The following is a 25,044-nucleotide window of genomic DNA, read 5'->3' as shown; positions in this document are numbered from 1 at the left end:
GGGTCTCTCTGAGAAGCCGCTGGGGAAGCCAGAGCTTCTGTTGGTCCTGTGGAGTTGGAGGTCGGGGCTGGAGCTGTGGCAGTCCTTTCCGCTCCCCGGGTGAGGATTGATAGCTACAGGGACTGTGCAGATCCTTACTGGGCTGCAAGGCAAGGGGTTAAGGCCAGGGGTCGGGGGAGAAGTGGTGGTGGGGCAGGTGGGTGTGGAAACAGAACCAAACAGGTTCAAGGTGGGATATATACTAGTTCTTCCCTACTTTGTCTAGAAAAAAACGTGACTAGGTGTTTTAAAATGAGAATCTTAAATTAAATAAGAATGATGTTTTATGTAATATTTTAAAATCTCCAGTTCTTAAGAAGTTATGAGTAACTAGAACTGTAGTACGGTTACCTGCTGTGTGTTATGTGATACCTTTCCAGCCCCTGGGAGAGCACTACCAAACCGGAAGACTGCCTAGCTCCTGCTAAAAATCCATGTGCTGTTTTATCAGGAAAAGGTTAATATTCATAAAACCTCCCCAAAATTATGGTAATTATCATGAAAACAAATAAATATATTTGTGCTCAGGCCACACAATTCTAATTAAATTAGGATAATTTTATAGTCATTGCAGTTTCATTCATCATGGCCAGAATGTAAGCCTCTTGAGAGGTTTCCCAGGGATTTTGTCTTACTCATCCTGTATCCTCTCAGTTTGCTAGTGCTAGTGGAGTGGTGCTTCTTTTAGGCCCATTCTTTTTTTTTTTTTTAATTCTCATCCAAGGATATTTTTCCATTTATCTTCAGATAGAGTGGGAGGGAGAAGGAGTAGGGGGGTGGGGAATATCCATGTGAGAGAGACACATTGATTGGTTGCCTCCCCTACAACCCGGACCCGGGCCAGAGACCAAACCCCAACCGAAATATGTGCCCTTGACCAGAATTGAACCCGTGACATATTGGTCCGCGAGCCGATGTTCTAACCACTGAGCAAAACCATCCAAGAATCAGGCCCATTCTTCTCAGTTACACCATCCTCTGTTTTTTCTGGTGTTTCACTTGCTCATCTCCATCATCCCTCATCATTCTTTGAAGACTTTGACAACTAGCTCCAAGTTTTGCTCTCTCCCCCAAATCCTACTATCATGTGGATGACTTGACCTTCTTTCTCATCAGATAATGGTACTCTCCTCTCCTCTACTTATAAGCTTTCAGTGGCTTCCCATCACTTGTGAGACAAATTCCAGAGTCCTTGCCATGGTCCAAAGCATCCTGTACTGCTTCTCTGACCTCATTTCTTATCCTTTCTAATTCAACTCAACCATACTGGCCTCCTTGCTATTTTTTGAATATTACCAATGTTTTCACTTTAGGGCTTTAAACTTCTCTTTTGCTAGGATTGCTTTCTCCCAGATGTTTATTTTGTATTCCCTCACTTCAGTCAGATGTCCCTTCCGCCTTTGACCTCCCTCTCCAAAATAACATTCTTATCCTACTTTATTTTTCTTTATAGTACTTGTACCTCTTCATATATATTTGTTCATTTCACAGCAAGGGAATAAGGGAAGGAATAAGCTTTATATTCTTTGTTCACCGCCGTATTATTATTTCATCTGCCTGGCAAAACCTTAACCCCAAAGAAATTGTTTTCTCTAATTTGTTGCGTGATAATAAAAGAAATTGCACACCTCTGTAGGTAGGTGCTATTGTCAGCTAAGATATTTTTACCCCAATTGAGCCATTAGTGTTGCTCAGTGATTCTGTGTTGTTTCAGTCATTCTCATCTTCTGACTTCCAAATACCTACAGAACTGTTGCTCATGCATGTTCTGTCCCAGGTGTGCCTCCAATTCAGCGACGAAAATTAAACTCTTCCATCCACTCCAGCCTTAAGTCTCTTCATGTGTCCCATCACTGTCCACTCAGTTGCATAAGCCTGAATCCTGGGAGTTATCCTTAAACTTTCTTCCTCTCACCGGCGTCCACGTAGTCATCAAATTCTGTCAGTTCTACTTTCTAGTTATCTCAGTTAGTCCTGTTATTTCTATCTCCCCTGCCCTTTGTGCTCCTGTGATCTTTCACCTAGATTTGTGCTACAGATTTAAATGGACACCTTGTCTCTTCTCTGGCATTCTGAAGTACAGATCTGATTATGTCAGTGCTTTCCTTAAACTCCAGTGAATTTTCTATTGCTGTTGGGATCAAGATCCACATGGCCCATCAGGCTCTTCATGATCTGACTTCTGTCTATCTTATTAGCCTCATCTGCTGCCACTGACTGATTTATAGCTATTTTGAACTTTTCTCAGCTCTTAAATGAGCCATGCTTTTTCTTGCCTCTCTAGATAGCTATACTTACTTTCTCCTTTCTCTGGACGCTCTTTGTCCTATTCCATCATAGAATATTAGGAATCCTTGCTCATTTCTTTGTAATGTTCATTTTAGCACTTGTCAATCTTTATTCTAATTGCTTGTTTTATTGTTTTTCCTTCCACAAACAATAGATTTTTGGAGAACTGGGAATATATATATGTCTTTCTCATTGTTGTATTCTGAACAGCTAGCACACACCAGTCATATAGTAGATATTTGTTGACTGAATAATTACTTAGTTAATTGGATATCCAGGGGAATGTAAAACAATTATCCAAAATTTATTTCTTTGTATTTGAAATAGTATGCTTATACTTGGATCAAAATTATTTAATGATATGTTTATCTTTTTATTCCCTTCATGCTCTTTGCCAAAAATAATTTAAGAAAGGGAAAATAAATGTAGAACAATAAATTGAATCTGGAAGTTAAGTAACAAATATATTACATGCTTTGATCTTAAGCACTTGTTAGAGGTGGCCAAAATTCTTTGAAGGACACTGTGGCAGAGACTACTGGTTGTTCCATTATCTTTTCTTCCCTTCTTCTGCAGTAATAGATAATAGAATATCTGATTGTTTTGCTGGGCATGTGGCCACCTGAATAAAGACTAGATTTACTAGACTCTCTTGCAGCTAGGTATAGTTAAGTGATTATGTTCAGCAACTGGATGTAAGTGAATGCGGTGTGTGCAACATCTGTGGACATAATTGGTAGAGCTGAAGAAGCCATCTTAGACCATGAAGTGATTATGTGAATGGAAGCAACTGTAACAACAAGATGGAAGTTCCTGATATACCATGGAGCACCAACTAGTCTTGGAGCACTGCCTTGGATTTTTTTCTTGAGAAGACAAACATCTATATTGTTTAAGCCATTGTCATTTTGGATTTCAGGCACTTGCTGCTGAGTTTCTTGTACAACTACTAAAACTTCTATGACAAATGGATCATTACCCTGCTGGGAACTCTATTCTACTTTCCTGCTGGGGATGTCAGTTCCTCTTAGGGAAATGCAGATCAGCACCTTAACATGAGTTGTAAAGACCCCCAACAAACTATCTTTTAGTTTCACATTTTCCTTGGATTTTGGAATTATGTTATAAAAAGGGAATAAGAACAAACGAGCATATACATAGAATCAATAAAGAACTAGAGTAGGAAAAGGGAAGGTCCTACTCAATAAAATTTAATAACAAGATATGCCTTATTTAAGTCATTTGAAATAACACCTGTTTCCAGAGACAACGTTTGATGTGTGTATCTAACTGAAAATTTCTCCAACAATATGCTGATTCACCAAGGCACAGACTTTAAAAATCAACTTTGTGCCTTCTCTCAAAATTAGATAATAAAATTAACACATCTTATGGGGGGAAACAACATAAAAAAACTGCTTACAGTAATTCTAAAATTTAATCTTTAGTAAGTTGTTTTTCATAAATTTTCGTGGTATTAAAGATATTTGATAAAGATAATTTTAAATAAGTAACTTAATGTATAAATAAAAATAAATTTTAAAAGTTGTCAAAATATTTCATAACACTGGCCTTAAGTACCAAGTTTTTATAAGAAGTTCATATACCATAACCTAGACATTTTGTTTCTAGAAATCTTTGGCAGTAGGGAAGAGAACAATTGTTATATTTTACTGAAATATGAATTTATATTCAAAATAAGATGATTAAATGTTGAAAAAGTAGCCTTAATATTATAAAGCCATTAATATAATGTTTTGAAAATTTATTTAATATTATGAAAAAATGATTGTCAAGATCTAGTTAGTGAGACAAGTCATTGGAATAGAATTAAAGGTCCAGTAAGTATCTGAAAGCATAAATGAACTTAGTGTATATGACAAAGAGTAACTGAAGATGGTGAGGAAAAGACGGACTGTACGAGAAAGAAAGGGTGTTTAAGCAGCTGAGTGGCCATCTGGGAACAAATTATGATCCATATCTCACAAGATAATGTTCAAGATAAGTTCAAATGTATTAGAGGTAAATGTTAAAAACACTTTAGATTCTGGTAAGACCTTGTTATTATACAAAATCCATAGAAAAAAATTAATAACATTTTCTGCATAAGGAAAACAACAGAAATTTCTCCATGGCATTAAAAAATACAGTAATCAAAGTCAAGAGACAACTGAAAAATGAGGGAAAATATTTACAGCTCAACCATAGGTAATGGGCTCCATTTTATAATGTATAAAGAATTTGTAGTAATCAGCAATGAAAAGACACCAAATAGAAAAAATTTGCAAAGGATATGAACAGGTCACAGAAAAGGACATAAATATGACTGAAAAACATGGACAAATTTTAACCTCACATACGTGACAGAAATATACATGAAAACTACAGATGCCTTTTTCAGATTTCAAAAAATTCTAAAGTTTAATATCATCCTAGATTATCTGTGTGTATCTAGACACTTTCATAGGCTGATGATAGGAATATAAATTGTTTCCATTTCTGTGGAGGGCAATTTAGTAATTGCTATCAAAATTATGGAAGTTTATATTCTTTAAGCTAGTAGTTTGACTTTTAGAAGTGTGTATTGTAACTACAAGTGTGAAATGATGTGTACAAGATTAATTGCAACATTTTTGTAAAAGCAAAAATATTATAAATAACTTTAGTGTCCATCAGTAGGGGAATGCTTAAAAATATTATGGTACATTCATATACTGGAATGTTGAACAGCCACAAAAGAGAATGAGAAAGCTCTTTACATCTAATATGGAAATATCTGTAAGATATGTTGTCAATGCAAAAAGCTAGGTGTAGAACCATAAGCATAGTATGATCCATATTTTTAAAAGAGTTGGGAGGAGACTGCATAATCATATTTGCCTGTGCACACATTTTTAAAAATCCTTCGGAGGACGTGTACACTATTAACAGCGTGTGTTTGTGTCTTGTGTGCATACATGGATGGAAGCAGGGAGGTCAGGGCTGGGCATACCTGCCTTGCACAGTTAGAAGAGGAGAAAAACGTGCTGCTTTCTCAACAACCCCTACTTCTGTCTCTTGGAAAGATGGTTGTAATATGCTGATTCTTGGTAGCATCAGGCACTTGGTTGCCATCCACTGGAAAACAGATAGATAATAAAAGATTTCTTTTTTGAAAATTCTAGACCAAACTTTTCATTATACTGAATTAAGTTTTTTTCTCTGGGAAATTTAACTTAACCTTCAGTTTATTTATAAATTTCTGATAATAGTTGCATACTTGTGTTAAAAATACTTGATTATGTTAAGATCATCTTGTAATTTATTTCAGGTAAAATTTTTATTATTCATTAAGAAAGTGATATAACTTGATGGGTGTACCTCTTGTTTTGTGTGTGAGTTTTTTGTATTTTGAATCCTGTTACCCCAAAATATATCACTATATAAAAATAAAAGGTTTAATGAGAAAGTAAAATCTAAAACTACACATTCAGTATCACTCTTTTTTGACTAAAATTTTATATTCCTATTTTACATTAACATACCTATGTAATATTATATTTTTGAAATATTATATATAACATACCTATGAATATAATATTTTATAATATTATATGCATAATAACTATAGATATTTACTCATGTCTATGTATATTTTATGTTTATATGTATGTGTCATATGTATTTAAATGCAACTTTTTTGTAAAATAATACATACATCTGTATGTTTGTATGTTTGTATGTGTATAGGCACATGTATGTCTTAGGGAAAAAACTAGAAGGAATTAGATCAAATTGTAGTATCGCTTGGTGGTAGTATTTTAGATGATTTTTAAAATATTTTTTTATAAGTTTTTGTATTTTTCCACTTTTTACAGCAATTATATGTTATATTACATTGACACTAAGTATTTTAATGTATGTTTTCATGTTGTTTCTCTAAGAATTTTTACTGAAGCTTTTTTTCTTTCCTTCATGAAAAGTGTTTTTCAGCTTATATCTTTAATGGACACCGGACTGCCTCAGTGTTCTAACGAGAAAATAGAGCTGGCAATTCTGTGGTTCTTGGATCAGTTTCGTAAAACATATGTTGGTGATCAACTTCAAAGAACCTCAAAGGTAGGTTTTTACTAGAGATTCAAAAAATGTTTTTGAAGATTAAGAAAGGTGTTTGCATATAACAACTTTGAGCTGAATGATATATTTGGGCAGTTTCTACATGAGAAATTTAATTGATCAATTAATTGGTATTGAAGGCAATGTGAGATTAATTTGCTTGTTTTATGCCTGGATTTACCATTTCCTTTAAAGACTGATAGACAGTTTCCATTTTTTTATGTGGCTAGTCATGAAAGAGTTAAAATTGTTTTAAAGACCTTAATGGACTTTGCCTTATAGTATTGTATTTCAAGGTTTAAAACATAAAATTTACTCTTTTAGTAGTTTTGGGTTTTTCCTGGACACTTACTTATGTGTTTTCCAGTATGTTTTTTGCTCATTCCTCGGCATTTTTACATGATAGGTTGTGATGGCTAAGAGAGTTAGGTATGTCTTTGAGAGGCCACAGTTAAATCACCTTGATGTGGAGAACACTTGTCCTATGACACTTGAAAGTTTAGCATCAACAAATTGAGATGACTTGATCCAAAGGCATACTGAGGGATTATTGAGGGTATATATGTGAGCCCTAAGCAGGTATTTAGTGGTATTTGCGACAGTAAAATCTATGACTTTTTTTCTTCTTCCTGGAATAGTACCTCTTGCCAAAACCTCTGTAAGAATTCCTGCGGATATTCTTATCTCCTTTGGATTTATAGTTTGTATTAGTAATGTGGAAATGTTTCCTACTTGAACATTCTGGAATAAGCTTTTTGTATTAGCCGAGATTTTCTTCCCTGGGAAATATAGCTTAATTTTCAGTTCATTTGTGATTTTCTGTTAATAATAGTGTATAGTTGTGTGAAAAAATATTTGTTTGAATTTGTTAAGATAGTCTTTTAGTTTATTTCAGGTAGTTTTTTGTTTGCTTTTCAAGAAAGAGAAGATGTAGCTTAATGCTTTCTTTGTCAGACACATTTTGATATTTTATTGCCATTTATGATTAATATCAATAAAATTTTCTTAGAATTAAGCTACTCTTGAATGAGACCATTAGGAAGAAAAAAGAATAGCTTGAAATGAATGTGTTGACAGTAAGACAAATTAGAATCCGACAAAAATTACATAGTATGTAATTTATATAGGGTGCCTCTTTTAACATCCTAGATATGTTACTCAGAAGTTGAGTTTAAATTGAATTATGATTAATTGTCTTGTTTTAAATGTAATCAGAGAGTTTGTTATTTTGCTTTTGCAAAGTAGATACTCTTGAAACATTACTTATTCAATATCCATTTGGTCTTGGGCTTAAATCAGAACAGTATAATATGGAGTAGAAAAACCCTTCAAGTGTTGTGTTTAAAGTACTTGGAAAGAAATATGTAAGATAAGAGTAGTTGTTTTAGGTTAGTGGGACTTGAGAAATATACTGTGAAAAAAATGAACCATAGAAGATCTGTTTTTCTGTTTGTAAGAGCTTACACATTAGGAAAATAAACATATCATCAGACTAGTGTTTCTTTTGATAAAAACTTGAGCATTTTTGGTGTATGTGTCTTATCCTGCTTTCAAAGAGATTTTAGGCCTAAGATGATGTTATTTCTAAGGTATTCCTACTGCGTACAAAGTGAAGCCAAAGCTTTCCACTTTTCTGTTTCTCTGTCTGGTCTGCGAGTCTGCCTTAATAGGAACTGCTTGCTGAGGTCATTCCTGTGTGCCCTGACTCTTCTAGGATGCTCTTTCTAGTCCTACAGCAAGACTGAGAGGTTGGCATTCGTGTTCCCATTTACAAATGAAAGAACAGACTGTCTAAGACATTTACAAATTCTCTACATACTGTTTTTCTGGCATCCAACTAAGAAACGCTAGATGGAAAATATTTTGGGGTTAGTGCATTGTTGCATTTCAAATTATGGCAAAAAAGGAGAGAGTGTTAGCTAACAGTAAGTGAATAATGTTTAGTTTAGTGTGCACTTATTTTGTACTAGGAACTGTATTCAGCACTCATAAGCATTCTTTCATTTAATTGGATTATAAAGAGGAGGGCTTACGAGTTTCTTCCCAGTCTCTTTCCACATGTCATGCTTCAGCACTCCATACTTGCACTGCACACTTCCTGTGTGCTAGACTTTTCCAGCTCCTTTAGCAGTCTGCGTCCTCTGTCAATTTTGGGCCTTTGAACAAAATGTGCCTTCTGCCTAGGACCTAGTTCCTTTAAATCCAACTTCTGCCTCCCTGCCTTACTCCTCCGTACCTTTCACATCAGACATCCCATTGTGTAGGATGCCCTTCTTAACTTACACTCTGGGAGAGTATCTTTTCTCTGTGTTCTCTAGCACCCTGTGTTTCCTGTTTACATATTACATTGCGTTGTAATTACATATGTTAGTGAAGCATGTGTGGACTATAATTTGGGTTAGGACTGCTTCTGCCTTTTTTATTGTCATCACCTCTAATGCCTGGCATGTCGTTTGTATGCTTTCTGCTGCAGAGTGGTTGGTTGTACATATGTAGTAGAATTTCAAAGGAAGTGGGTCTAGACCTCATGTATACTATTTTCACATAGTAAAGGGTAATAAAGGAAAATGATGCTGGCTTCAGTGAAATTATTTGGCAATTTTAAATAAGGTGTACTGTTAAGCAACTTGAAATTTTTTTTTTTTAATCCTCACCCGAGGATATTTTTCCATTTTCTGTTCAGATAGAGTGGGAGGGAGAGAGAGGAAGAGAGAGAGAAAAAAAAACATCGACGTGAAAGGGACACATCGAGTGGCTGCTACCTGCATGACCAACTAGGGCCGGGGACAAACTACAACCGAGGTATGCGCCCTTAGCGGGAACCGAACCGGGGTCTCTCCGGACCGTAGGCCAACGCTCTAACCGCTGAGCCAAACTGGCCAGGGCACATCTTGCAATTTTTATAAAAACCTATATATGCAAAATAATATATTTTATAGAAATACGTGTTTTGGGAGCCAAGGTGGAATCTTTGAAGAGTCCTACATGATGTATAGAAGTATATCCTGTAAGTGATAAAGAAGGATCATCAATAGTAGCTGTAGGTATTTATGTAACAATTTGTGCCAAAGACTTTCACAGCACTTGACGAGCATCCAGTTTTATCTCACAAGAACTCCATAGAAATAGTTCTTAGTATTAACACACACCCAGCCTCTTCTTACATGCATGGAAACTGAAGCTTGGAATGGTTAATTCATGTGTTTAACTGGTTGAACTGGATTTGAACCCAAGAGACATAATAACAGAGCCTGTGCTATTAACCACTTTACAAATGAAAGAACAGACTGTCTAAGACATTTACAAATTCTCTACATACTGCTTTTCTGGCATCCAACTAAGAAACGCTAGATGGAAAATATTTTGGGGCTAGTGCATTGTTGCATTTCAAATTGTGGCAAAAAAGGGGAGATTGTTAGGTAACAGTAAGTGAAAGAGAGAAGACTCAAAGTACTAAAATCAGGAATGAAATTTTGAACATTACTCTTGACCTTACAGAAATAAAAAGAATTATAATGGAATATTATGAACAGTTGAATGCCAATAAGGTAGATAACTTAAATGAAATTGACAAATTTCTAGAAAGACATAAACTACTTACTCTGATTCAAGAAGTCATAGAAATCTGAACAGACGTACAACAGCTGAAGAAATTGGATTAGCAATCAAAGATAACCCACAAAGAAGAGCTCAGGCCCAGATGGCTTCCCTCATGACTTCTACCAAACATTCAAAGAATTAATGCCAGTTCTTCATAAATGTAGAAGAGGAGGAAATACTTCCCAGCTTGTCCTAAAAGGGCAGTTTACCTTGATACCAGAACCATACAGATACACCACAAAAAAATAAAACTACTCACCAATATCTCTTATGAATACAGATGCAAAACAAGAAAAAATTAACAAATGGAATTTAACAACGTATTAATGCTTTCCCCTGTGATCAGAAGTAATACAAGAATGTCTCTTATGTTAAACATTGTACTAGAGGTTCTGGTCAGGGAAATTAGGCAAGAAAATGAAACAAAATGCACCCAGATTGGGAGGGAGGAAGTGATATGACCTTGTATATAGAACATACTAGGGATCTATTAAAAAGTGAACAAAACATTCCATTTACAATAGCATAAAAAGGAATTAAGATATTCCGTGGTCATGAATCAGAAGACTTAATATTGTTAAAATGGCAGTACCTCCTCTCCCCAATTATCTACAGCTTCAACACAATATCATAATCTTAGCTATCTTTGCAGAAATGGACAAGCTTATCCTACGATTCATGTAGAAATTTAAAGAACCAAGAATAGCCAAAACAATCTTGAAAAAAGAACACTACCTTCTCAATTTCAAAAGTAACTTCAAAAGTTACTACAAAGCAACAATAATCAAGAAAAAAACTCACTTTTAAAATGGGGGGAAGATTTAAACAGTTGTATCAAAAGGAGATATCTGAACATCCAATAATCACATAAAAAATGCTCAACATTGTTAATCATCAGTGAAATCTAATGAAATACCAGTATAGACCTAGAAATGATTAAGACTGGAATACGTGAAACTACTATACGTTGCTGATAGAGGTGTAAGTTGATGTAACTTTCTTGGAAAACTATTTGATAACCGAAACTACCGAAACTGAACATAGCCTACCCTATAACTCATTAGTTTCATCCTTAGGTATAAATCCAGAAGAAATGGGTTTATATGTCACAAAGTGACAAGTGCAAGAATGTTCATAGCAGCTTAATTTATAACATCCAAGAACTGGAAACCCATTCCATCAACAGTCGAATGGATAAATAACGTACAGTCGTATGATGTAATACTATACAGCAGTAAAAGAAAAGAAGAAAACATTTGCTACATGCAAAAATTGGAGTGAATTTATGATAGTCAATTTAACCATGATGATGAATGAAAAAAGTTAGACACATAGTGTACATTCTTTATGAGTCTACTTAGTTTATTCACAGTCAAAACTAACTTGTGATAGAAGTCACATGGTAGCTACCTTTGGGAGGGGGAGAATATATTGACTAGGAAGTTGAGCAAGGGAGCCTTCTGGGGAGCTGTAAATATTTTTATCTTGATGAAAGTGACATGAGTGGATACATACGTAAAAATTCACTAAGCTTATAATGATCATTTAAGCACTTTGTTTGTTATGCCGCTTTTTACAAAAGATTATTCATAGAAGCCTGATGTGTAATTTTGAGAACAAAAGGAAATTTGTCCATCAGCAGGAGAATGGGTAAATAAGTATTTGTATAGTCATGGAGTGGGATTCTGTATAACAAGGAAAACAATAATTTTTGAAAACTACATTTATTTCTGGATAACTTTTTTAAAAAGCCTCCATATTATCGTATGAAAAAAGTTGTAGAAGGATATATATAATGTGATGTACCCTATATCAGATATGTTAAAAATATTATATTTCCATGATTTCTCCTTTTAGTAAAAATAGAAACTGTGTGTGGAATTGGTAAACATTGAATGAAGACAATGCTTATCTCTGATTAAGCAGAAATATGGCAACCTAGAAGGCATAAGAAACTTAAGCTGTAATGTTTTATTTCTTAGTCTTCATGGTGGGTTTGCATGGGTATTTATTATTAGAATTTATTCCTTTTTCTATATTTGAAAGTTTTAATCTACAAAACAAATAATTATAGACACTCTAGTTAAACATATCAAATTAGATATTCACTTTTATCCTCCTGTGTACCTTGAAGCTCTACTTTAGTGACAATAAAGAAATAAAAAAGAAATATACTTCCAAGGAAAAAATGGGAGAGATGCTAGACAATTAAACACTTGAGGCTAGCAACCAGCTATATAAGTTGTATTTGTCTTAATGTACCTAAAAGAGCTGAGCCTTAAATGCTCACTGTGGAGGAAGCCAATAATTAGTTAGACACATGATGGGCACTAAGTATACTGGAGAAGCTCGGGACTGGAGACGGTTGATACCTTTGAAGGTTAGAGCTCAGAGTGTTGCTGAAAGTAGGAGAACTGACTTAAAATGTGTGTGAGGATTCATTAGATTCCCATAGCACCTTCCTACCCCAGCACAGCTAGACTCCTCATCAGTTCTTATAGGAGACAGGAATTTTTTTTTATGGATGTTTGAACAGCTGAGGATGAGAATGAAACACTGGACTGAAAATACTCCCAGACATTCCTCAACTCTTGCTATCATAACACTGTTAGCTGGCTTGAAACTCCGGAGCAGAAGATTGATGAAATACATTTAGGAATAAGAAATTTATTTGAGAGAGTTTTTCAGATACAGATGTGTGGGGTCCCCAATTTAAAAATCATCCTACCGTATGGCCCTGACTGGCAAGCCCTGTTGTGAACAAAGTCTGTCTTTAGTGCCTCATTCTAAGAATTGTGAACAGTTAGCTGCCAACTGGCAGCCTTTTGAAGAAAGCCGCTTATATGAAAATCAGAGTGATAAACAGAAACTAGGATATTGGTGCAAAAAACAAAACAAAATTGAAACCATGAAACAAGAACAGGAGTCTAAAAAAGGGGTAATTCAGAGGAGAAGGAAGAGCTCATTGAAACTTAAGACATGATAGCAGAAATTAAATCTTAATAGAGAACTGGGAAGATGATGTAGCAAATATCACCCAGAAAGTAGAACAAAAAGTTAAAAATGGACAATAGGAGCCCTGCCAGTTTGGCTCAGCAGTAAGAGTGTCCTCCTGCGGACCAGAGTGTCCTGGGTTCAGTTCCCGCTAAGGGCACATACCTTGGTTGCAGTTTATCCCCACCCTGATTGGGATTATGTGGGTGGCAGCCACTCAATGTGTCTCTCTCACGTCGTTTCTCTCTCTCTCTTCCCCCCTCTCCCTCCCCACGCTGTCTGAGGATGAATGCAAAAATGTCCTCTGGTGAGGATTAAAAAAAAAAAAGAACAATAGGAGAGAAAGATAAGAAAATTAGACAATGCAGGAAGCCTAACAGTAGATTAATAAGATATTAGTTCCAGTAAGAGGAAATGAATGAATACGAGAAAATTTCTTGTAATGAAGGATAAGAGATTTTACACTGACTGAAAGGGATGACGCCGGGGTCCAGCCAAGCAAGTGAAAGAAGACCCTCATCAGAGCGCAAGTATTGGAGATTCACATCACCAGGGAGGGAAAGAGTAGATCCTGGGAGCTTCCAGAGAGAGAAAATGGCTCACATGCAAAAGATTGGGAATGACCTGGCTAGGTAGCTCAATTGGTTAGAGCATCATCCCAGTACGGCAAGGTTGCAGGTTCAGTCCCTGGTCAGGGCACATACAAGAATCAACCAGTGAATGCATATGTAAGTGGAACAAATGACTGGGAATGAAAATTATATTGGCCTTCTCAATTACAACGCTAGAAATAGAAGACACTGGAACAGTACCCTCGCAGTTTTGAGAAAAAGTGAATTCCAACCTAAAATTTTATATCCAGTCAAACTTAAGGTATTTTTAGTCAGACAAAGCCTCAAAATTTATTTCCCTTACATGCTTTACCGCGAAACTACTGGAAGCTGTGTTCCGCCAAATTAAGAGAGTAAACCCAGAAAGAAGAAGAAAGGCAGGGGATCAGAGAATTGGGGGATCCAACATAGGAGAGAGGCCAAGGGAATTTCCAACCTAAGGCCAAAGGGAAGCTCTAGGGTGACAGCTGAGCCTCCAGCGTAGAGACCAACCAGTTTAGACGGGAACAGGTGGGAGTCATTGGTTTTTCTGTTCTTTTTCTCCTGTAAAGGAACTGATTGATTACCTGATGTGTTGGATCACATTGAGAGGAGTTGAGGGGTTTTGCAGATCTGGAATAGAGTTCAAGGAGCAATTTGCAATAGGTAGAAACATAGAAAACTCAGATAAAAGTGAGTCAAACTAAGTGTGTAAGAAAGGAAATTATAGTAGAACTGTGTAGCTTAGTTGTGAATGATTGGTACATTGTCATAAATATGTTAAGGAGTCAAAAGATAATGTCTAAAATTCAGAATTCAAGAAATAGCTATAAGCATGTTACTTAGAAGAATAGATGAAAATAGTGAAAGAAATAGTTAAAAGAGTTTAAAGTGGTTTACTGAGTATTGGAATAAGAGGTGTGGAGGAGTATGGCAGATTTTTCATTGTTTCTATTTGATATTTAAATGATGTGTATATATAATTTTATAGAAATACAAATTGATTTGGACAAATACAATATCACTTTATATATGCAGTGACAGTGGTAAGCACGTGGTGTCATGGGAGCACAGAGCACATGAGTATATGTCTGATGCAGGGGAAAGGGTTTTTTAAGAGGGAGAAGTCTGGGACAGGAGACACATGGCAGTCCTATGCAGCCTGCCTTGTATCCAGGACACTGATACAAAGTGCAGCAAAGTCAGGCCTCTGCACATGGACCATTTTGTCATCCAACTAGTGGGTAATTTGTGAGCTGTGTAAATAATGTGTTCTGGAGTTCAGTTACAGGGTAGTTACAGTAATCTGGCATGCTCTTGGAACCAAATAGACTCATCGGAGGTGTAGCTAACTGGTAAACTGTATATGTAAATAGGTCACCCATTTAAAATATTAGGATGCAATTTAAAACATTAAAACTCTACTAAATATAGTAGAATCATTTTTAGGGTATTAATCAGAATTTTTGCAGTATTTTTTCTTTATTTTTATGTTCATGAGTTCTTTGGTAAATATTATTAGCGCATTCTTTGCTCTCATATAGAAGACGCCTCCATTTACCATAATTATGCTTCATTTTATTGAGAACAGTTTTAAATATTACATTTTTACATTTGATTCCCATATATTTATTTGGAAAAGTTTTAAATTTTAAATCCAATTAAATTAGATTTAAAAATTTAAAGTTAAATAAGGAGGAATGCTTTTTATTTTATTTTTTAAATTAAAAAAAAACTATTCTTATTTTATTTTACTTTTTCCATCACCATTTGTCTCCTCTATGCCCTTTTCCACCACCCCCTCCCGCTGCCCTCTTCCCCGGCAGTCACCATACTGTTGTCCATGTCCATGAGTTCTCTCTGTTTTTTCTTCTTTGCTAATTCCCTACCACCACCACCACAACCAGCAGCATTGTCTGCCTGCTCTCTCTCTATGAGTCTGTCTCTATTTTGCTTGGTAGTTCAGTTTGTTCATTAAATTCCACATATGAGTGAAATCATATACTTTTCTTTCTCTGGCTTATTTCACTTAGCATAATGGGAAGAACCCTTTACACACACACACACACACACACACACACACACCCCTTGGCTTCCAAATATTTACCAAAGTTTGGACATTTTGAACTTAGTTCTTAAATCCCTTTATTTATTCAAGCCAACCCTACTATAAACAAGTTTTGCTTTGGTTGGTTACAAAAGTCTCACCAATAAATGAAATTTCAAAAGTTAGTGAAAATGTGGTTCTTTAGATCTTGGAATGTATTTTCCTTTAAAAATAGATACACAAGGAGCTATTTAATCAATGACACTGATAAGCTGTAGTATTAATAGATTTGTCTGAATTTTGGCCTCCTAAATTAAGACAGCAGAAATTGAGAAGAAAGCAGGTTTTTTTTCCCTCTTAGAATTTAAAATTTCTCACTTATTTATGGTTTATCATGAACAAAATAAGCTGTTGATCAAAATAGATCCAGAGACATAGAAGTAAGGAACAGACTGACAAACCTCAGAGGGAAGGCGGGGTGGGGGGTGGGAAAAGATAAACCAAAGAACTTATATGCATAGATGCACAACCAATGGACACAAACAGTAGTTTGGGGAAAGCTGGAAGGGGATGGGAGTGGGGAGGAAGGGGTCAATGGATAAAAGAAGGGACATCTGTAATACTTTCAACAATAAAAAATAAATTAAAAAAAAAAGAAAGGCAAGTTACTCGTAGAGATTTTTATTCCTCTCCTTACTCCCAGTTTTGGCATCCTATCCAGTCAGCCATCACCAGAGGGATTTCATCTTCCCCATAACCACCCCATGTACCCCCCCCACACACACACACCCCTCTACCTTACACATTTGCTTTCTTTCCAAATACTTAGCATCTGCCAGATGTCAAAAGGAAAGCATTCCAATTAATTTAAGAAGAAATTCACCTAGAAAAGACTTTTTCTAAAGAAGGCATTTATTAATGCCAAAGAATTGCAAATGATGTGACAAAGGGAAGTAAAACATCAGGCAGAGTTGACGTAGCTACTTAGAACCAGGAACTCTCTGGGCTGGGAGTCCACTGCATTGTTAGTTTCCCACTTTTTTTTTTTTTTTTTTTTTTATCCTCACCCGAGGATATTTTTCCATTTTTTTGTACAGATAGAGTGGGAGGGAGAGAGAGGAAGGGAGAGAGAGAGAGAAACATCGACGTGAAGGGACACATCGAGTGGCTGCCACCCACATGACCAACCAGGGCCGGGGACAAACTGCAACCGAAGTACGTGCCCTTAGCGGGAACCGAACCCGGGTCTCTCCGGACCGCAGGCCGACGCTCTAACCGCTGAGCCAAACTGGCCAGGGCTAGTTTCCCACTTTTTAAAAAATTTGCCTTCCTCCTGAGTCTAGCTATTTCCTAAAAAGTTCCAAATTACCTTTCAGGAACTTTCTCAAGACATTGGGAAGGTTGTGAAGACAGCATGGTAATTTATAAGCAGGGTGACCAACATTTAGATTTGCCTAGGATAGTCTGGGTTCACACTTATCCTGGCATAATTGATAGTTAATTGCTCTAGTTTTCATTTTCAAAAGTGTCCTGGTGTGGATAATAAATTATATGGTCACTTTATTAATAGGTCACATGTTTATAAATAGGATATTGCAGTAATTCATAAATGGTAACTGGCTTTGTTAAGGCTAGGCAACTAATCCTTTTCTTTGGACTCTCCCATACCTGAGAAAAAGCCTTGTTTATAAGCATCTCAATCTAGTGATAGATACATAAGCACATCGTAGCCTTGTAATTCTGTGGAATAACTTGGAATTTGCATTAAGACAGTAAGTGCCCATTGATATATTTCCAAGTTATTCAAAATAGAAATTAGAATACTTGAACTTTGAAGCATTATCTTTGCATACAGAGTTTTCAATTGTTTCCTGTGATGACTTCACCTGTTACCCACTTTCCCCTCCTGTTGAGTACACACATGAAGCAGCAGATGGCATTCTCTCCCTACAGTTAGGTTCTCTTGCATAGACTGTTACTAACAGTTACTGGTAAATTGAGTAGGAAAGCACTTGAATAATGAAACAGAAAAACATATTGTAACAGTAACTTCAGTGGACTGCTGTAACTCGAAGTGCAATCCAATGTTGAAATAATGTGCTTGCTGCTTCTTTACAGACTTGGATACATTTCGATTGCTGGCGAAACCTGTCTTTGTACTTGGTAACACTTTTAGGCAAAAACGTTTAGAAAACTCAATCATAAGAAAAGTGTTTTATGCACAGACTTTTCACATTGATGGAAAATAAATAGCAACTTTCAAACTTTTTAAACAGCAAACATTTAAAAATTTAAAAATATTTTAGTGTAATAAGTGTATCATACAGGTTATAGGGAAAAAAAGACCTTACAAAGTCAAGAATATCTTTTGACGTTTGAGTATTAAAGAATAATGATCAATGACTTTCGGAATTTTCTCTTAAGTATTTTAAAACTTTTTCAACTTTAGTTATATGCTGTTTTCATATTTACTATGTAAATGTCTTGTAATCCATCTCTGTAATAGAGTGTTATTAGAGCTAGCTAGGTTTCCCTACTTAGAGAATGGTTAGTGCTTATAGTCCAAGTTAAGGCTTACATTGCTGTATTTAATTGGTCAGGGATTTGTCCTTTCAATTATCATATAATACACCTACTATATATATGAGATATATATACATATATATATATACATATATATATATAATACATCAGTATTCAGATAGGCTCTTTTTTAAAAAGATGATTTCTCTATACCCTTTACCACTTAATTCATCTTATATGATAATATATGTTAACTATTAAAAAAACACATTCTGTGCCCCTGTTTAACAAAAAGTTGAACAAAGCAGACAGAAAGCCTACTTATTTTATTTTTAAAATGGTTTTCTTTATAAATGGGTTTGCCAGACTATACTTTTTAAGTGTGAACTTCCTAAGTGTATTTAAGGTTGATTCAAGAGCATTAAGTATTAGACAAGGAGGTTCAGAGCAGAAAAACCTAAAGTTAAAATCTTAGCTGCCATAAATAATTGAAATGATGATAAAAGAGAGATATAGGATTTAAATGGGAAAATATGGGGTTAGATTTTTTTAAACTGACTCTTATTAATTATTTATCATGCTAAATCCAATATACCATTATTTAGCATCAAATTTTTTTTGACTTATATGTAATTTTGTAATTCTTTATACATACATTTGTTATACACCATTGTTTTCCTTGTGCCTGGCACTGTGCAAGACCCTGGAAAATACAAAGATAACAATTTTTTGTGATTACTTGGTAAACTGCATGGTTACCGACAGAGTATTTTTAATCTATATTTTCTTATTATTTTTTCATTTATTTTAATGCTTATAAATTCTAAGGCATTTATGAAAGTTACCATCTGTGGACAAAATGCACACAGTGAAAACTCCATTTGTGTTCACAAATGATAACTGACATGTTTTAGATTGTTCTCTTAATTAATTTTTTTAAAGTAAGGTGGAAAGTGATAATTTCTTCTGGTGATGATTTATAAGTTTTCTGCCTCAGTTATATTGATCTCAACTTAGCTTCTGATGTTGCACATTTTTCTCATGACTTAAAGAAATTGTGATAAGAATAAACAAAATATCATGTGGTATGTGACTAAAATATATCTTTAAAGAATTCAGCACTAAAGAACACCCTTAATTTAAACAAGTTTCAGTGTTTAAATTTTGCAACTCAGAAATTCCTTTTCTGCCCCGACTGGTCTGTAGTTTTTCATAATAGTCATTGTGTCTTACGGAAACCATGGTGCTAGATGACCTTCCCCCACAGTTCAAAAGGGGAGGCACGTGGTTTACAACTGTTACCCTGAGGAAGATTCCCACAATTTAAATTATGTCTAGTTTATTATATATTTGTATGTATTCACACACACGTATGTATATATATACACACACATGATGTCTGCATTTATTTGATAGTTCTTGCTTCTAGGATAATGGTGGATACCCTGGAAATTTTAGAGAATCTGCTGAATGCCTCCTTGACCACTTTGTAAGACAGAGATGGGAAACCTAGTTAATGGAATCTTGGGGTGGAATCTGCTGTCTTAAAAATATTTTGAGTTTCTTAAAAGAAACTCATATGTGCCCTGGCCGGTTTGGCTCAGCGGTTAGAGCGTCGGCCTGCGGTCCAGAGAGACCCGGGTTCGGTTCTCGCTAAGGGCACGTACCTTGGTTGCAGTTTGTCCCCGGCCCTGGTTGGGTCGTGTGGGTGGCAACCACTTGATGTGTCGCTTTCACGTCGATGTTTCTCTCTCTCTCTCTCTCCCTCCCACTCTATCTGAACAAAATATCGAAAAATGTCCTCGGGTGAGGATAAAAAAATAAATAAAAAAAAAGAAACTCATATGTAAAAATATTAGCACTAACTTTTGCATTTCAATGATAGAGGTGTATGAAAATCTACTACTAAATTTCTACTCAAAATGTGTTCACCTGTGATACTGGTACTATAATTAGTTATCTTATTATTTATTGCCAAAGTAGTTGTCAGTGAAAATCTCTTCTTGCACCCCTGAAAGTATTGTCTGTCTTGTGCTCATGATTGCTTTACGTCGCTGGCTTGAAGGGACCCAGGGTGAGATAGGACCCGTCCTGCTTCTGCGGCAGAAACTGCAGCTCCTCAGAACTTGTTCATCACCGACCCTCCCACATCTGCATTTTCTTTGCTTCGAAGAATGTTTAACAACTATTAGATATTTTGATGATCAGCTGGAATGATAAGAAAAATCATTTTGATTAACCAGTTTGTAAATAAATATGGTTGAAATATTCCCAGTAGAATTTTAGATTTCAAAATAGTGATCCTATAGTGTCATAAGTTTCCTACAAAACTGAAGGAGGAATATTGTGAATTTGTAATCATTAAAAAAATTAAATCATTTATTTAAGAATTCTTTGAAAGTTCTCTATATTAATTACTTAACCATTTACGTACTAACATGTTATGCATTTTGGGTAGGATAAGGATAAGAAAGTAAACATAAGATATTATTTCCAAGGCACATTAGTATTTGAACAATAGGTATGTTCAGCCTGAGAGCAAACCAGGTACTAGTAGTTAAAACATTTTAATAATATATTTGGGGGTATGTATGTATGTATGTATATATTTTTCTTCCTCACATATATACTGTTCATTGCTAATTCATGCTATCTAAAACTAAGAAGAAAATTAACAAGCTAGACTCACTGAAAAATACATGAGTGATAAGCTAGAATTGTAGGCTACTTATTAACTTCCACAGATATGGTATGATTAAAATGATGTAAAATAGACAATAGAAACTGAAGTACTAGAAAAATACAGAAGAAATATAAAATATTAATTTGCTATCTCTAAATTAAAATGACAGTCAATGCTTTCTTTTAGGTTTTAAAAAATATTTTTAGATTTTTCCTACTGGTTATGAGATATATATATATATTTGGGAAATCCAACAAAATCCAATTAAAAGTGTGTAACTATGTGTGTCTAATTCTGAATGGTTCTGCCTTTGTTTAAATGATACTTTTAAGCAACGGTTTAATGTGTAGCATAGTAGGATGTTTATTGAATGAATTTGTTTAAATGTATTGTCAAAAATTATTCTCCAATTATACTATATTCTAAGTCTTATAAATTTAGGTTCTGCTATACATGGTATGCGTTACTAGATTCCTACTGATTTCAGAGAATATTGTGTGCTTGTTATATTTTTGCTTATCTTATCAAACTAGCTACTTCCAGGTTGTGTAATGTTAAGCCTCTTTTCACCATGTAGCAGTAAACTGGATAAATAAAAACTTTAGTAATGTGGGTTATAATCGTTCATGTTTATGTTCCATCTGGTACATTTAATTATTTGTCCTGCAAAAAGGCCAAAAAATATATTTTTTAAGCTTAAACAAAGGGTAAATGAGCAGTCTGAATAAGGCTCCTTGACTGTCCTAATGATTAATGATCACTGAACACTTTTGAAAGATTAGCATTTTTCAGAGCTGCTAAAATATATACTGTTTTATTTAATTACAAGAAAGTAAAGGCTCTTCACACTGACAGGTGGTGGAAATTAGCAGGCAGTTTTGAAATTGTGCTGTGCACAAGAAATTAGATCTCATTTTAATTCTGCTTTTCTCAACTAGCAAATGAGGTTAATGCCATACATATTCAGCTGATATGGATGAAGAAATTGATATAAAGTAGATCAACATAGCTACAGGGCTGGATTAATTTATAGGTAAAGAGGCAGTGATAAATGAAAGTAATGTAGTAGTGGTCACTAAACTCCTCAGCCATGAGGGATTCAATAGCGTTAGTTGCTCATTAAAGGCATTGTCGGGGTGTATCAAATAGAAATTTAAAAAGGAATAGCCAACTAACCCCTAATTATCAAAATACAGAAAATACTAATTATACCTTAATTAGCTTTTCTTTTAATGTACTGAAATTTGTTACTTTTTGTGTGGCACAAATGGATAGTTATATCAACAATAAATAGGTTGTTTTAATAACTTTCTTTTACCTCTGGGAAAACTACACTCCAATTTTTAATATGCAATAATGCTTCTCTCTAGCCTGTAGGAGATGAAAATTATTAAGTAGCTTTATTTTTTTGAAGATTTTACAGCAGCTTTGGGAAGAATTATTTCACCATGCATCAATTACTTTTAATTGAACTGAATATTTTTCAGATTGTACCAAATGCCTCTCATTTAAGTTGAGCAGTTAGAGTTGAAGAAAGCATCATAATGAGAGCTGCATGTAACCTCTGCCATGTGTTAGAATAAGATAAGGGTGATTACTTTTTTTAATTTTTAAAAAGCAACCCCAGGTAGAGTTTGTAAAAGTGGTCACCTTATTTATTTCTGGGAGGCAGTGTTGGAGAATTAGCAGCTCTCTATTTTAAAAACTGGACTTTTGTTTGGTTTTGTTCCTAAAATATGATAGCCATCAAGCAATCCAGTTAAGGAAGGATTTGTCTGTTAGAATCAAGATGCAGTGTTGTAATGAGAAGCAGCTTTTAGTCAAACAGACCTCCAGCCTGCTTGGTGCTCCTCCTACTCTTACTACTCTTGGCAAATCCATTCATTTTTCTTGGTACCAATTTCCTCACCTATCAACAGGAGATGCCTTTCACCGAGAATCGTGAGGATTAAATAAGACATGTGACAAGTGCCTGGCATAGCATTTAATCTGACACAAATACCGCCCCCCAAAAAGCCACGCTGCTATTATTGCTATGAATAAGAAAATAGGGTAAAAAGTTTTTACATTTATCTGTATGCATTTAATATAATGAGAACATTGTCCTTGAAAGACTTTCATGTAATTTAATTTTTAGAATATCTAATGTAATTCCTGATTTGTTTTCGAAACCAACTGATTTATCACAGATTGACATTTTTGTGGAGAATTTGGATACATTTCATGTTTGGAGCAAATATTTAGTGATTGTAATACTGGCAGATTAAGTTTATGTTTTTTTCCTAATGCCAGGCAGAACTGGGAATTAAAACCAGACAGTCTGGTCCTGAAGTCCCTCTAGAAAAAGACGGAAGTGTGACATCTGGTGTGGTCGAACCCGGGCTTTTCTCGGGGTCTCTGTTCTGCCCTCCTTGGCTCTGATGCTCACATTGGGTTTGCGTTCCTCCCTCCCTCCTCTTGCTTCTCCTCCACTGGCCTTTCTGGAGCCAGTAACTGTGTCTGGGACACCAAACCTCTCCGACTTTGTTCTTCTTGACAGTGAAATAAAATTCATCATATCTAGTGCTCTTTTGGTAGTGAATTGTATCAGTATCTTATGCCAGCATTAATTATATTGTCTCTTTTGTCGGAAAAAAATCAGAAAAACAAGTAAAATAGGAAAAAAGAAGATTCCCCATAAGAGAAGAGAGCAGGAGCATTTTCCAGTTTATCAAGATGTGAATACTATATTTGCTACTATAACCTTAAAATATAAGCACTGCCCGTTTACTTATTAGAATTAGAAGTGCTAACTGAATAAATACATGTGAAAGTAAGTTGTAAAGTATGAAGCACTGTATATATCTCCATATTACATGAAAAATAACAGTAATGCCTTTCACCTATTTACAAACTAACCCAAACGAACAAACAAAAACAGTTAAAACAGTCATTCTGAAGAGAAGGAAGTGAAGGGGTTTGTTTCCCCAGAGAGTATAGGAGAGTGGGAGAGCATGTCAGAAATGGAGAAAGGAGATAGGTTTTTACGGCCATCAGGAGAAGATTCTAAAGGTTAGAAACGGAATTTCAGCAGTGATCTCAAACTGAGGCACCAAGTCAGCATCATAGGTCCACCTGGAAACCTGTTAGAAAGGTAAATTCTCAGACCCTGCTGTATTGGATGGGACTCTGAAGCTCCGGGGTGGGCCCAGCTGTCCGCCGGGCTCTAGAGTCATTCCAACGCTAAGTGTAAGAACCACTGAATGACTTTCTTGAAGAGAGATGCTCTGCCTTTTCTGTTTAAATCATCATAAATAACTAATGATGTTGTAAGCCCTTCTCCCTACCTTTAACCTGAATGCCTGCTCCTTTCTTGCTTTTATTTTAACCTAAGCTCTAGTGAAGGATAGGAGATAATGACCACTTGTCCATTACATGTTAAACGTTGTGCTAAAATGCTATAAGGGAATGTATACGTTAAAGGATCTATGTTATCTCCCCCCAAAACTGAAACGTATATGGTTATATGGGGTGCATCTGTAATAAACTATGAGTTATCCTAATCTTTTTTTTCTTATTAATTAATTTATTTATTTTTGTTACAGATGTTTCTCCTTTTCCCCCACCTTTCCTGCCCTGTTTCCAGCTTTGTTGTCCATGTCCATTGTTCATGCATACATGTTCTGTGGTTTATCTCTCCCCCACCACCCCTTCTTCTGGGGATTGTCAGTCTATACCCCACTTGCACGTCTCTGGGACTACCCATTCCTCAGACTGTTATGTTCATTATATTCCACAAATAAGTGAGATCATGTGATATTTGTCTTTCTCTGTTTGGCTTGTTTCACTTAGGATGATACTTTCCAGGTCCCTTCATGTAGTCTCAAAGAATAAGAGATCTTTCTTTCTTACAGCTGCATATTACTCCATTGTGTATATGTACCACAGCTTTTTTATCCATTCGTCTACTGATGGACACTTGGGCTGTTTCCAGATCTTAGCTATTGTAAATAGTGCTGCTACAAACATGGGGGTACATATATTCTTTCTGATTGGTGTTTTAGGCTTCTAAGGGTATATTCCTAGAAGTGGGATCATTGGGTCAAATGGAAGTTTAATTTTTAATTTTTTGGGGTAACACCATATTGTTTTCCATAGTGGCTGCACCAGTCTGCATTCCCACCAGCAGTATACTAGGGTCCCCT

The 25,044-nt window shown here is 35.4% G+C and overlaps 1 protein-coding gene across 1 annotated transcript in view; it reads left to right on the top strand.

Annotated features, from left to right (window-relative positions):
* Positions 1–25,044, top strand: part of LOC118616554 (ran-binding protein 17-like) — an 87,954-nt gene that overhangs the window by 36,218 nt on the left and 26,692 nt on the right. Inside the window, exon 14 of the mRNA XM_036242148.1 lies at positions 6,291–6,426. Coding sequence (XP_036098041.1) covers positions 6,291–6,426 — 136 coding nt within the window. The remainder of the gene's footprint in view (positions 1–6,290; positions 6,427–25,044) is intronic.

The sequence above is a fragment of the Molossus molossus genome, unplaced genomic scaffold (assembly GCF_014108415.1).
Source record: "Molossus molossus isolate mMolMol1 unplaced genomic scaffold, mMolMol1.p scaffold_m16_p_4, whole genome shotgun sequence".
Lineage (NCBI taxonomy): Eukaryota > Metazoa > Chordata > Mammalia > Chiroptera > Molossidae > Molossus > Molossus molossus.
The sequence above is the reverse complement of the archived record's forward strand: the minus strand, read 5'-3'. Positions and strand labels throughout refer to the sequence as shown.